The 12,552-nt window shown below is 29.8% G+C and overlaps 4 protein-coding genes across 9 annotated transcripts in view; 2 read left to right on the top strand and 2 right to left on the bottom strand.

Moving 5' to 3' along the window:
* Positions 1 to 2,944, bottom strand: part of LOC115244544 (zinc finger protein 2 homolog) — a 45,231-nt gene extending 42,287 nt beyond the window's left edge. For 2 of the 5 annotated variants that reach the window (XM_029822253.1, XM_029822252.1), the window contains exons 1-5: positions 2,203 to 2,944; positions 993 to 1,221; positions 754 to 915; positions 463 to 660; positions 42 to 370 (exon numbers count right to left, since the gene is read on the bottom strand). In XM_029822253.1, the coding sequence (XP_029678113.1) occupies positions 42 to 370; positions 463 to 660; positions 754 to 915; positions 993 to 1,214 (911 nt within the window). In that variant the 5' untranslated portion in view covers positions 1,215 to 1,221; positions 2,203 to 2,944. The other 3 variants (XM_029822250.1, XM_029822251.1, XM_029822248.1) reach the window with 2 other exon arrangements.
* On the top strand, positions 2,527 to 6,449 carry LOC115244545 (glycerol kinase-like). 2 transcript variants are annotated; one of them, XM_029822254.1, is made up of 11 exons: positions 2,527 to 2,664; positions 3,299 to 3,546; positions 3,902 to 4,160; positions 4,246 to 4,463; positions 4,550 to 4,762; positions 4,956 to 5,066; positions 5,148 to 5,404; positions 5,483 to 5,688; positions 5,805 to 5,942; positions 6,033 to 6,110; positions 6,179 to 6,449. In XM_029822254.1, exons 2-11 carry the CDS (start codon positions 3,466 to 3,468, stop codon positions 6,274 to 6,276), a joined length of 1,659 nt encoding a protein of 552 aa, XP_029678114.1. In that variant the 5' UTR covers positions 2,527 to 2,664; positions 3,299 to 3,465; the 3' UTR covers positions 6,277 to 6,449. The 2 variants fall into 2 exon arrangements, 1 of the variants encoding a protein (XP_029678114.1); XR_003885392.1 differs by lacking the exon at positions 6,179 to 6,449 and having other exon boundaries at positions 5,809 to 5,942.
* Positions 6,450 to 6,505: 56 nt separating this feature from the next.
* LOC115244547 (testis-specific serine/threonine-protein kinase 4-like) lies at positions 6,506 to 9,351 on the bottom strand. Its single transcript, XM_029822258.1, has 6 exons — positions 8,179 to 9,351; positions 7,924 to 8,093; positions 7,612 to 7,761; positions 7,236 to 7,509; positions 6,753 to 6,929; positions 6,506 to 6,679 (listed from the first exon to the last, which is right to left on the bottom strand). Exons 1-6 carry the CDS (start codon positions 8,347 to 8,349, stop codon positions 6,539 to 6,541), a joined length of 1,083 nt encoding a protein of 360 aa, XP_029678118.1. The 5' UTR covers positions 8,350 to 9,351; the 3' UTR covers positions 6,506 to 6,538.
* Positions 9,352 to 9,506: 155 nt separating this feature from the next.
* On the top strand, positions 9,507 to 12,105 carry LOC115244480. The gene is made up of 4 exons (XM_029822151.1): positions 9,507 to 10,179; positions 10,360 to 10,520; positions 11,000 to 11,247; positions 11,848 to 12,105. Exons 1-4 carry the CDS (start codon positions 10,089 to 10,091, stop codon positions 11,921 to 11,923), a joined length of 576 nt encoding a protein of 191 aa, XP_029678011.1. The 5' UTR covers positions 9,507 to 10,088; the 3' UTR covers positions 11,924 to 12,105.
* The last annotated feature ends 447 nt before the right edge of the window (positions 12,106 to 12,552 follow it).

Here is a 12,552-nt window from a genome sequence, read left to right as displayed (position 1 = left end):
ATTTCTATCCTATTATTTTCTTTGTGTAGTATACATTATACCTGTATCTCTTTCCACACATATCACAGGGCCAAGACTTTACTTGTGGATAATGTATCCTTTTATGGATTCGGAATAATCGTAAATTGCTAAATATTCTATTACATATCTCACATTGAAAATCCCCTTCCTCCTTTGCAACGTGATCATCTAAATGTAAGGAAAGTTCGTTTCTTTTTCTGAAATCCTGCCCACATACGTCGCAAATATACAAACGAGTGTCATGTACATCTTTCATATGTGCTATGATAGTTTTAGCATCTGCTGTAACTTTTTCCTTTTCATCAGTACATAACAAGCAACTGTACGAAGAGTCATCTCTAAGTACAATCTGAAAAAGATATATATATCAATATATATATATATATATATATACCATAATTTTATGACCTGCTGTCAGAAAATGAATTGTTTTGTGCATACTTGTTCCTGAATAGTTTCTACTTTTATATTAACTTTGTTCTTTTTTAATTTCTTTTTATAATTTTGTATTGTGACTGGTTCATTTGAATCGTTTAGTTCTTCAACTTCCAGTGACATTTCTTCTGAATTTACAAGAAATTCTTCTTCTTCTGGCATATTATCTGGTATATAATCCTTATCAGAGAGAGTTTGCAGATCCTATGAACATCATTAGTACAATATATAGAATATTACATGGTATATATATAGTAATTAATTGATTTTTATTAAGCTTTATGTAGCATTTTTCACCTCTGTTTCACCGGTGTTTTGACTTTCTGTATTGTCTATGTAATCATGATCATTATATTCTTCTTCATTATGAAATACGTTAGGCAATTTCTTTACTGTCCTTTTATAATTGTTAAATAACTCAAGCTTGATTTCTGTTAATCTAGTTTCAAGTTCATCCACCTATAATAAATTATAAAAAAATTGTAATAAAATTTTTCAACAAATTAACTGTATCAACAAAACTATAGGTGCTTTACCTCAGTGAATAATTTAAAACATTTTTTACAAATGACAAGGGAATGAACAGACTCCTCATTAACATCTGTTTCTAAAACGGTTGCTATAACGTCAGCAAGTGGCTTCTCTGATGTAGCGACAGTAGAATCATTGAAGATGCGAACACTATTTCTAGTGGATACTCCAACTTTACTATTGCACACTAAGCAATGTGTACAATCCTTATCAGAATCAGCTGTCATTTTCCCGCTATAATTTATAATTTATCTCTTGTTAGTAATACTAGGCTTAAGTGTATAACTTGTGTGTGTTTGTGTGTAAAAATTTTATTTTGTCATTTTTTTAAATGTGGAACTCTTTCAAATATAAAAAAATAACATTTCACGCGAATTTAATAAAATTATTTAGAAGTCTGATACTCTCTCCGATTGTTTAATAATAAATCTACATTATTTAAAATCGATTTGTAGCAACGATATTTTTTGTAATCGCATATATTTGTACATAAGATGAGCTTTTTATTATAAATTAAACATGGCTAAACGAAAGTTTTTAATATTTAAAATTGTAATTTATCCCAGTATTTATAATTACATATCGCCAATTGTCTGAAATACGAGTCATAAATATTTATAATTGTCAATTAATCATGTTCGAGGGCCAGGCGAGTCATGACGCTCGTCCTTGATGTGTCGTGCAAGACGTCGACGTCGACGTCGACGTGTATGTACATCTGCATCGCGACTCTAGCGCTAAATATGGGCTGTTCCATTTCCTTCAACTGGCGTGTTTACACTTGGCGTGTCGAGCGATGCATGACTCCCAGAATCTCGAACAATTACATTTAGCGCTAGATGCGATAAAAGGCTGTAAAGTTTGTTGGCATGCTTGAATAATCGCGAGAAGGCTGGTGATCGACAGCGTTGTTTGATTCGGCGCTAAACCTGGCTGTTTCATCTGCCATAACGTTTACATCGAATATGATTTTCGCCAAGGATATTCAGGGCGAGAGAAGAGATGCAGAGAGAGAGCTAGATATTCGACAGCCACGTTTATATATATATATATCGCCAAATGTAACGTTGTCGCCCCAAAGCGCGCAACGTGCATCAAATAAATACGCGTGCCGCATCATGTCCGAGCGCGAAACGCACGGGCGAGACGCGAGACGCACGCAGAGCGAGAGGCACATATAACGATAACAAGACGCAAAAAGTTGCCAGCACTGACTTGAAATTTTCGTTCCACGGATGCAGACGATTGGCAGCGAGTGAGAAACAGCGAAGCAGTCCTGGCGACAGCGTTCAAGCCTGTACGACACTCGGAGCTCTCCCAGTCCGAAAATGGCGACGTACAGTGGGACTTGGACGGCCGTTATTCGGTGGCTACGCGTTTTTACTCTCCAGCAGCTGCCGCTGCAGAAAGGATCCGGAATATTACATATGTCGTCAAAGGTTGCAACGCGTGTAGCGCGCCCTCTGCCGGAAACGCGTCGTTGAATGAACGCCACGTTCCTACTCGATTCTACGCAGCGGCAATGCGTTGAATGGAATAATATCATCAAGAGCATGTTGATTCTCGCACAGCAATAACAAAGCGGATAGTTGAAAGTATCTTTTTCGTTAAAATACAAGGACTATAGGAAAGAAAGAAATATATATAAAGAGAAGTTGATTACAAATTGCTCTGATGGTCATACTATGTTTATTTATGTCTGCATAATTTTAGATCCGTCCTTTGTAACATTAATTTTGTACTTTCTGTAACCAAAATAAAATGTATAATTGAAGGAAAGAGAAAAGAAAAAGTACAAAGAATATAACTGACAAGAATAGATTTGAATAGATTTAAAAATAATTCTCAGTTTATTTAAACAGTTGAATGAAAATAAATTTGATTTCTGATATCTGTGCTTCATCAAAATTGATAAAAAAAATACTTATATATTAAATAGTATCATATATATATATATTTTTTTTATGTAGATCCCTTGGCACTTAATATAATAGATGAATTATCTACAATCTCTTTGAGATTATTAATGGTTAAATTTTCAAAATATATATAGGTTATTCTAGATATGTGTTTAATAAAAATATTATATAAAGGAAGAGATGTTCTTGTAATCTTTTATTTTTGTTATAACCTACATATATTATAACCTTCCTCTAAAATATATACATCATTTTATTCTACTCGAGTCGTTTATTGACTCATTGGGTTAATTAATTCGTATCATTTAAATCCAATTAAATTGTCCGAACGTCTAGTTTCACATTGATTAAAACTTTATTTGACATGACATTCCTCTTATATTGTATTTCAGAAAGCAACACGAATTATTAAATAATCTTGGTTAATCCAGATTATTGGCGCGATCAAAAAGCTGCAACTTTGGATATCGTCGTACGAATAGTAAATTCGCGTGAAATCTCGTGTGACAATCGTTGGTTGTGGTATAATATCAATCGAGGTATAATCACCTTTATTCAAATGAACAAAAATGACTCGATGAACAGATATGGGCCTCTCGTCGGCGCGATTGACGAGGGCACGAGCAGTGCTAGGTTTCTGGTACGAGAAATTTTTTTGTACTGTGTCAATAATTACAACGATAAGCACACATGAGTTGACGAAATCTCTCGGAATTTCTAAAGCGTGTAATATATATTGACAAGTCGATATCCATCACAAGTCATTTGTATAATGAAAATAAGTTGGACATTATCTTAATGTTAAAGTTTGAAATAACAATAGCAGTGCCTTATCTAGATTATAATTTAATGATATAGGATTATAATGTAAACTCTTTGTGCTTACTTATGTAATTAATTTCTTCGTTGTTGATTTTTATTATTAATGTATTAATGCATTCCTAAGATTGTAAATATATGTATATATACATTTTTTCTTCTATACAATAATACAGGTTTTTGCAGCGAATACAGCAGAAGTCTTAACATACCATCAAATCTCGATATCGCAAATATGCCCAAAAGAGGGATGGGTTGAACAAGATGCTTTAGAAATATTAAAAGCAGTTAGGGAATGCCTTAAACAAACTGTATACAATTTAAGACAACTCACGATAGACCCAGCTGATATAGTTGCAATTGGTATAACAAACCAGAGAGAAACTACGGTTGTATGGGATTCTGTCACAGGAAAGCCACTTTACAATGCCATAGGTAAAATTGCATTATTACAAATATTATACAGACCAGATATTTCCTGTTTGCAATAATTTATGATTTATCAATCTTGACAATATAGTATGGATGGATATGAGAACTACATTGATTGTGGACGACATATTAAAGGGTATACGTAATAGAAATAAAAATTATTTGAAGCCACTTTGTGGCTTGCCAATTAGTCCCTACTTTAGTGCATTAAAATTAAAATGGTTATTGGAAAATGTACCTCAAGTTCAAGAAGCACTGATTGCAAAACGCCTTATGTTTGGCACCATTGATTCCTGGCTAATTTGGGTTTGTTTACAAAAGAATTATAATATAAAAACCTTATATTAATATACTATATTTATTTTTGAATGACATGTCAATTTTTTAATTAGAATTTGACTGGTGGTGCTAATGGTGGTGTTCATAGTACTGATGTTACAAACGCTTCAAGAACAATGTTAATGAATATTGTGACACTGCAGTGGGATCCCACTTTATTATCATTTTTCAAAATACCTGTTGAGATTTTACCTGAAATACGAAGTTCCTCTGAGATTTATGGTTATATACACGATGAATTGCTACAAGGTGTTCCTATATCTGGGGTAATCACTTGTACTATTTAATTATTTGTGATGTAAAATATTAAATAATGCAATTTCAAATAAAGCTTTCAACAATGACGATAATGTAATATTTTATTCTAAAATATTACATATTTTATTTTGTTCTAAAATATTAAATGTGAAATGTGTGCTAGAAAAGATTTAATTCTAAAATGAAATTTCTTTATTTTAGTGCTTAGGTGATCAACAATCAGCTTTAGTAGGTCAAATGTGTCTACAACAAGGACAGGCAAAAAGTACTTATGGTACTGGTTGCTTTCTTCTTTACAATACCGGCACAGCTGTAAGAAATATTTTATTGCATTGTTATAATATTACAAAAATTTTTAAGTTTAATTGAATAGGATTGTATCGTACGTTTCAGATTGTGGATTCATCTCATGGTTTATTAACAACAGTTGCTTATCAATTAGGACCACATGCTTCTCCAATATATGCTCTTGAAGGGTCTGTTGCTATCGCAGGTGCTGTTATACAATGGCTGAAGGATAATCTTGGAATACTGACTGATGTAAAAGACTGTGAAACTATTGTCGAACAAATGCCAACGGACAATCGTATTGTTTTTGTGCCAGCATTTGCTGGACTGTACGCTCCATATTGGAGAAAAGATGCGCGAAGGTTTATCAATTTTATCAATATAGAAACATTTCATTGGTCTTTAAAGCACAACATCTAAGTTTTTATAAATTGTTTCAGTATCATATGTGGTATTAGCGAAGATACTAGTAGCGTACATATTATAAAGGCAGCTCTGCAGGCAGTATGCTTTCAGACAAGAGACATTTTAGAAGCTATGAAAGAAGATACTGGCTTGGTGTTGTCAAAACTATTAGTCGATGGTGCGATGACCACTAATGATTTATTAATGCAGATGCAAGCCGATATCTGTGGAATTCCAGTAGGTAAGTAGGACATTAGATCAAATAATTCATATATATATATAAATGAGTTATGTAAAAGATAGCAAATTAATTTATAATAAGAAGTTAATAAACAAGTGTATGTGCTATTTCATAAGTTAGGCCACTGATGTGTGAAACTACTGCACTTGGAGTCGCAATTGCCGCAGGAAGCGCAGAAGGAATACGCAAATGGGACGTGAAGATTGATGCCGCCGTTCCTAGCGACATTTTCTTGCCATCAATAACTGAAAATGGTGATTATTACACAAATTTTATTATTATTTTTTTTTATTTCTAAATATTAAAAATTCTTTATAGAGATTAACTGAATATATTTGTTTTAGAACGTGATATTTTATATTCTCAGTGGAAAATGGCTATTGATAGGAGTTTAGGTTGGGAGTTACTTTCAGAAACAGATGGTAAGTAATGAATATTACCAACGATTATTGTTATGAATGATTTTTGATGGCAAATATTTCTATTACAGATGATACAAAAGATATACTTAGAGCGACTGCGCCCGGTGTATTTATAATTACCTCTATAATAGTACTTATGGTTGCTAAGTACAGATCTACTTTATAATTGATCGTATATGTAGTGTTGTCTACTACATATTTCATTTAAGCAAGACATATTCAGTGGAACTGAAATTATCATTTAAGCGTGACATATTATTTTATATCCGTGTAAACATAATATTTATTATTGATTTTAAAAAAAGTCGAGAATAAAAAGTACCAGGTCAATATAAAAATGTCATCAAATGATTGTAAACATTCTTAGTCTGTTTTAATGGCATTAATAGTTTCTTTAAAATATTACGTGAGTTTTATAGCTTCACATTTTAAATCTGTCTTTTCGTGTTATCTTGAACAGTAGCGTCTTCAGGTTTCTCATTTTTTTGAAAGATTGCTGGAGTAATTGATATTATATGTTCATCAAATACTTTGGATTCCTTACTTGGTGGTATTGCAGGTACTATTCCCTGTGATAATATATAAAATACGATCAAGCACAATTCATGAGATTCACATATAGTTTTATCAATTAATTCTTACAATGTATCTGCCACTAATCGATGTTTGAGCGACGACGGATGTCTCTAGCCAGGCATCATTTCTTATATTGTTGATGCGCAATCGTACCGATTGGGGTACTAATATACGGCTAATGAGAGATCGGCATGATTCAGATACTTTAGGAAGTTTATGGAACGCCACTCTGTTTTGTACTTGCTAAAAAAAAGAAAGAACTGCATTTTAAAGGGAGATAAACATGTGAAATACATGGTAATTTATAAATAATTTAGGTAAAAATGGTAACAAATCATCTCTTTTAATTTTCGTTGCATAGATTTATTATTTCTGCTTATGTTCTATATTAATATTTAAATTTTATTCGTGACGTGATTAAATTAAAAAAATTATGATAATTTTTGTACGGAAATGCATTACACACATTTATATGACGAAAGAGGTATCACGAAAAAATTGGGATCGACCTGGTGTACATTGAGTATACCCTGGCATATACCTGGGTACCTTTAGTAGTTGCGCGTGATTCGAATCATCGAACGGCAGCCGACCGTACACCATAGTATAAAGTACCACTCCCATGGACCATATGTCGGAGAGTTGAGGCTGGTATGGGATACCTCGTAGAATTTCGGGTGATGCGTAAGCATAACTGCCACAGTAGGTTGTACTGAGGATACACTCACCATTCTTCGGTTTCATTTGGCCTCGCGCGAATCCAAAGTCCGACAATTTAATATTGAAATAATGATCCATAAGCAAATTCTCACATTTTATATCTCTATAAAGGTTCCCCCAAAAAATTATCGTGAAACACCAGGATATATTCCCGTCACAAACTTAAATTTTTTACATGAAATTTATTTATTTTTTACTTTCTTACCTGTGTACTATGCCATGTTCATGGCAATAATTAATAGCTTCCAAGAGTTGCCGGAACCACTTGCGGCTACGCAGCTCATCGATGTAAATATCGCGACGTATTATGTCGAGCAAACTGCCATTCTGTGCATATTCCATGATAATGTACACCCTGCAAAAAAGCAGAAAGATTTTTTTTTAAATGGACAAAAATTCACAATTCGATTTCATCTAATAAATTCCTATAAATCGCTTTTAATACGATTATCCTCGTTTAGGTCATCTTACAAATGTTATAGAAGATTAATCGATAATGAAATATTGGATACAAAACCGATGAGTAGTTTCTATGGCTTGCAAGAAGCGAATTAGATTGGGATGTTTTAATCCTTTGACCACTTCGATCTCACGAGGTAGAAATTTCGTAAGGTGGTCTTCAGGCGCTTGGAATTTCGAAACTATCTTCACCGCCACTTGACAATCATGCCGATTGGACTTTGCGATCTAACAATAAGTAAAAAGTATTTAAAATTAGAAAGAAATTTAACATTTAGAAAAAAGGAAATGAAATAGGCTTAGAGTACATTACTTTGACCGTGGCATATGATCCAGCCCCTATGGTCTTCCCGAGAATATAACCGTGCGACTCGAGAACCGTCAATTTCTTTTCCGATTTCTCGTCATCCTTTCTGTCATTTATCGATTGCATGCCGAGCATTCGTTCGTTTGATGTACACTTTATTACTGGTATCATCGCCATTTCTGGCGAAGATAAGGTTTCTGGCTGCAAGAAAGAAAAGATGATTAGAATAAGTTAATAAAAATTAATAAAACTTAATAAAAATTTATTCTAATATATATATTGTATGTCTAATATTATTTTTTTATAAAAACTAGTTTCTTATAATTTATTAGAATTTATTGTAATGGATTTAGGATACAAACCTTGACAATTTCTTCATATTACTCCGAATAAATTTCTATTTAAGGAATGAATTATTTTACTTGTATTGGACAAATTCATGTTTCCATTTCTTGAAATGACAGATTTAATTTGATTTTGATATATGTGAACAAAGATTTTGAATTTTTAATGTGTAAGGAAAGACAAATAATATGTAACAACTGAAATGTGAGAAGTATCGGCGATCGAAATTATAATGAAATCGATAAAGTCGATATATTCGATATATTCATATTCGAAATGAAACGGATACAGACGAATATTAAATAGATGCCGAAATCGAGTCATCAACTTATATGAGATAACATTAGGAAAATCACTAATGTGTGTTGATGACGTATCATTTTTATTAATTATATCTAAAAATCCGTAGATAATTACTTGCTTGACTTGGCTGGAATTGACGATTTTAATGTATATTTTCAACATTACATAATAAGATAAAAAAAGATATATTTCCGAAACAAATCTTTTAAATATTCCTAGCAGTTGCTTAAACCGTTTTCGTGCAAGTACATAACAATATTTTCTTTCAAAGAGATAGCATAGTATCAATAAATTGATCGTAGAGTAACATCGTCTAAAGTAAAGTTTTAAAAGTAGAATTTTTAAATAATACTGAGAGATACATATATATCCCCTATATATATATATATATATATATAGCGAGAGTATCGATGTTACGTTACGGTAATATATTTATAGGTTGAATGACAGTTTGAATTAATTCTATGAAACTGAGATACTTAATTTCAATTTTATAAAAATCGGTTTCTTATAACTTATTGCAATTTTCTAACACATTATTTCTTAAAATCAAATAAATTTAATTTATTTTCAATTTCTACTTAAACGATAAATTATACTTATTACATTAAACGTACGCGTATTTTTTATTGATTATATATATTGATTATATATATTTTATTGATTATATATAAAGTTTTAATTTTATTTTGATATTTATTAATAGAAATTTTAAACTTTCTGTATATATATTTATTAACAAATTTAACAATAATAAGTTCGCGCATCAATACCCGCGCATTGGCTTTTATTTGCCAGTTTTCTCACTTAATTGTTAGTACCCTGAGTCTATTGCTGTTATTATAATATATATTTTGAATATATTTTGAAGGGCAAGCCCTCGTCTATAATGATTTAAATGTAAGAAAGTGTGTGTGCTTCTTCAACGACAAGTCTTTTAATATTGTATATATTTTTAAAATAAATACTTAACAAAAAAAATTCAATATACATAAAAATAAAAGAAGTTTCTAGAATCTTAAGGGAGGTTTCAAGATCTTAAGTATATGTATTTCAAGCAGCTGTTCTTACTAGAAAATGTAAATTAAAACACATACATAGTATTAAAGATAGCAGTGGCAAATTAGTATACAACATATATTAGTGACAACGTACAAAGTAAAATTTATAAAACTTTGGGTTAATATATTGACTCTGCATTATTGCACCAAAAGTTTATAACTGTATAACGAACTTTATTGCTCAATAAATTAATAATATAATTAAAAATGAGAGAATCTGACGTGATCAATATGTGGAACCACATGCAAGAAGAGATGTCTATGTCAATTACGGCTTCATGCTGGCGTTGCAACGAGGGTATGCAGCTTTTTTTACGAAATAACTTGGATAATAAAAATTCTCTTTATAAAGATACTTGTGGAATAAAATTTTGAAATCTGTGTTATGTATACACACACAATCTATTCATTAAAAAGATTGCATATATAGTATTACTACTTAAAAAAACAATTACATATATAAATCTATTTATGATAGGTGCGAATAAAGGAAAAGTCATAATATCCCCGTGTAAATGTACGAATCAATTCATACACATTCATTGTCTAAAGATATCGGCAAATCTTCAGAACGTACTTCACTGCCAATTTTGTCGTACTCGATATCCATTAAAAATAAAGCATAAATCATTATTAGAGGTGAGCCATGAAAGATCTAATAATCGTATAAAGTTTGCAGAAAATAGCAGAATAAAAGCTTAGAAAAAAATAAAAAAGTTTTGCCTATTTTTCTATTTTAAAATAGACCATTTTGCAACTTAAAAAACATGTTGTTTTCACAAAAAATAAGCAGATGTTATAAAATAAATTTGTTAAAGTCAAAGTTCGTAAAACTAGACATATATGCCAAAGTAATAAAGCTTAGTAACAGAACTTATACATATATCATATTATACGACTTATAATTTATAATTTATCACAACAATTCAATAAACAAATTAGAGCATAAAAATATAAATAAGATTATATTAAAGAACAAAATATAATTTATTATAATAAAAATATAATTTGGACAATGTTTTACAATTTTTGCGTTTGATTTTAGTTATAATAATTTTGTTAGAAGAATGATTAATTTTTTTATTAAACGTGCGTATGTAATACTAGTATTATAACAGTGTTGCAGAGACAGTAGTACATTGCTTCAGATGCTTCGAGAAGTTCGTGTTCCTCTTTTCAAAATATTAATTTTGATATTCTGCTACATGTTTTTCGTTAGCATAATCGTTTATGTGATCATATCATATGATTATATTATGAAGGATTACAACATCTTTATCGTTATCTTTATAATCATAATGTATTTATGCAGTTTACTTTTCTTCATTTATGCGACAGTGCCCATTATAATTAACTGGAGTAACAGGTACGTTCAATTAATTAACTATTCTAACTTTTTACATACACTTTGTAGAGATAATAACTTGTAAATCTAATTTTAACACGACGAATTATTTGTCAAATTTTAAAGTTGATTTTTCCTTAGTAAAATAATTAAAATCAATTATAGACAATCATAAATAGTGTTCGAATTGTAAATAATTGCGAGTATGGAATTCTTAACAAAATAAAAAAATTTCACGAAGAATAATCATATTTCTCTTAACTAATTTTAAATTTACTTTTAATGTAATTTATCATTATTATTACTTATTATTAAGAATTGATTATAAAGATATAAGATGATAATGACTTATTTTTACTAATAATAAGGCAAATCCATCAAATTCAACTCGATAAAAGAATCTTAAAGATGATTAAAATGCTCTGAGACACACACACACACACACACATACTTTGTATGATGTCACAATAAATAAAACAATTCTATTAATCAAATGACATGTGCTCTAATTATAATTGTAAAAATATTAAAATATATATATTTAATAAGAATATATAACAGCATTATATAATAAATACGATAAAATAAATGACTTGTTCTACTTTTTTTATCTATTTACAGAATGCGTGAAATTTATCGTAAAAGCACTCAAGAAGTTAAACTGACGAAACAATATCCAAATGTTCGAGTAATTTAAGTGTAAATAACATTTTATTATTCTGTCATATTTGTAGGCTATGATGTAATTATTATAAAGAAGATATAGAAAAATATTTTATATGGTATTTTATATTTTTGGCGATACTTTAAGATTTCCAGTGAGAAATATCGATAAAAAAAATGTATTTCTGTATTTCTCATTGAGTTAGTTTTATATTTTTAAATATACTATTGTAGCATATATATATCTGTAAATTCAAATTACAAGATTTCTTTTTGTATATTAATAAAGAGAATATATTAATATTAATAAAGATATAATATCATATAAAATATAGTATTATTAATAATAATATAAAAATATAGTTTATATACCATATTATAATATTAAATTATCATAATATCATAAATATGTTAATATTAATATAGAAAAATTGCTTATTTTTGTATTTTGGAAAATACTAATGTGTTTTATTTAATACAAAAATAATTTTAAAAATTTCTCTTTATACATAGACACAAAAAGAAATTACATCTTTTATATAATATTTATAAGTAGGTATTTTACGCATCTGTATAATCTTATATTTACTTTATAATTAATTTAATTTGTACTCTAAATAAAATAATAAAAAATTCTTTATGTTTATAATATATATATATATA

Source organism: Formica exsecta, unplaced genomic scaffold (genome assembly GCF_003651465.1).
Source record: "Formica exsecta isolate Colony F162 unplaced genomic scaffold, ASM365146v1 scaffold82, whole genome shotgun sequence".
NCBI lineage: Eukaryota > Metazoa > Arthropoda > Insecta > Hymenoptera > Formicidae > Formica > Formica exsecta.
Note: the sequence above shows the minus strand (reverse complement) of the source record. Positions and strands in the feature narration are given on the sequence as shown.

Excerpts from the sequence above, each read along its gene's own strand:
- LOC115244545 (XM_029822254.1), top strand. The coding sequence starts at position 3,466 with ATGAACAAAAATGACTCGATGAACAGATATGGGCCTCTCGTCGGCGCG. Across the intron at positions 5,689-5,804 it reads TATCTGTGGAATTCCAGTAG|TTAGGCCACTGATGTGTGAA; the intron begins GTAAGTAGGACA and ends CTATTTCATAAG. Across the intron at positions 5,943-6,032 it reads GCCATCAATAACTGAAAATG|AACGTGATATTTTATATTCT; the intron begins GTGATTATTACA and ends TATTTGTTTTAG.
- LOC115244547 (XM_029822258.1), bottom strand. The coding sequence starts at position 8,349 with ATGGCGATGATACCAGTAATAAAGTGTACATCAAACGAACGAATGCTC. Across the intron at positions 7,762-7,923 it reads GCCATAGAAACTACTCATCG|GGTGTACATTATCATGGAAT; the intron begins GTTTTGTATCCA and ends GCTTTTTTGCAG. Across the intron at positions 6,680-6,752 it reads CGATTAGTGGCAGATACATT|GGAATAGTACCTGCAATACC; the intron begins GTAAGAATTAAT and ends ATATTATCACAG.
- LOC115244480 (XM_029822151.1), top strand. The coding sequence starts at position 10,089 with ATGAGAGAATCTGACGTGATCAATATGTGGAACCACATGCAAGAAGAG. Across the intron at positions 10,521-10,999 it reads AGCATAAATCATTATTAGAG|TGTTGCAGAGACAGTAGTAC; the intron begins GTGAGCCATGAA and ends GTATTATAACAG. Across the intron at positions 11,248-11,847 it reads ATAATTAACTGGAGTAACAG|AATGCGTGAAATTTATCGTA; the intron begins GTACGTTCAATT and ends ATCTATTTACAG.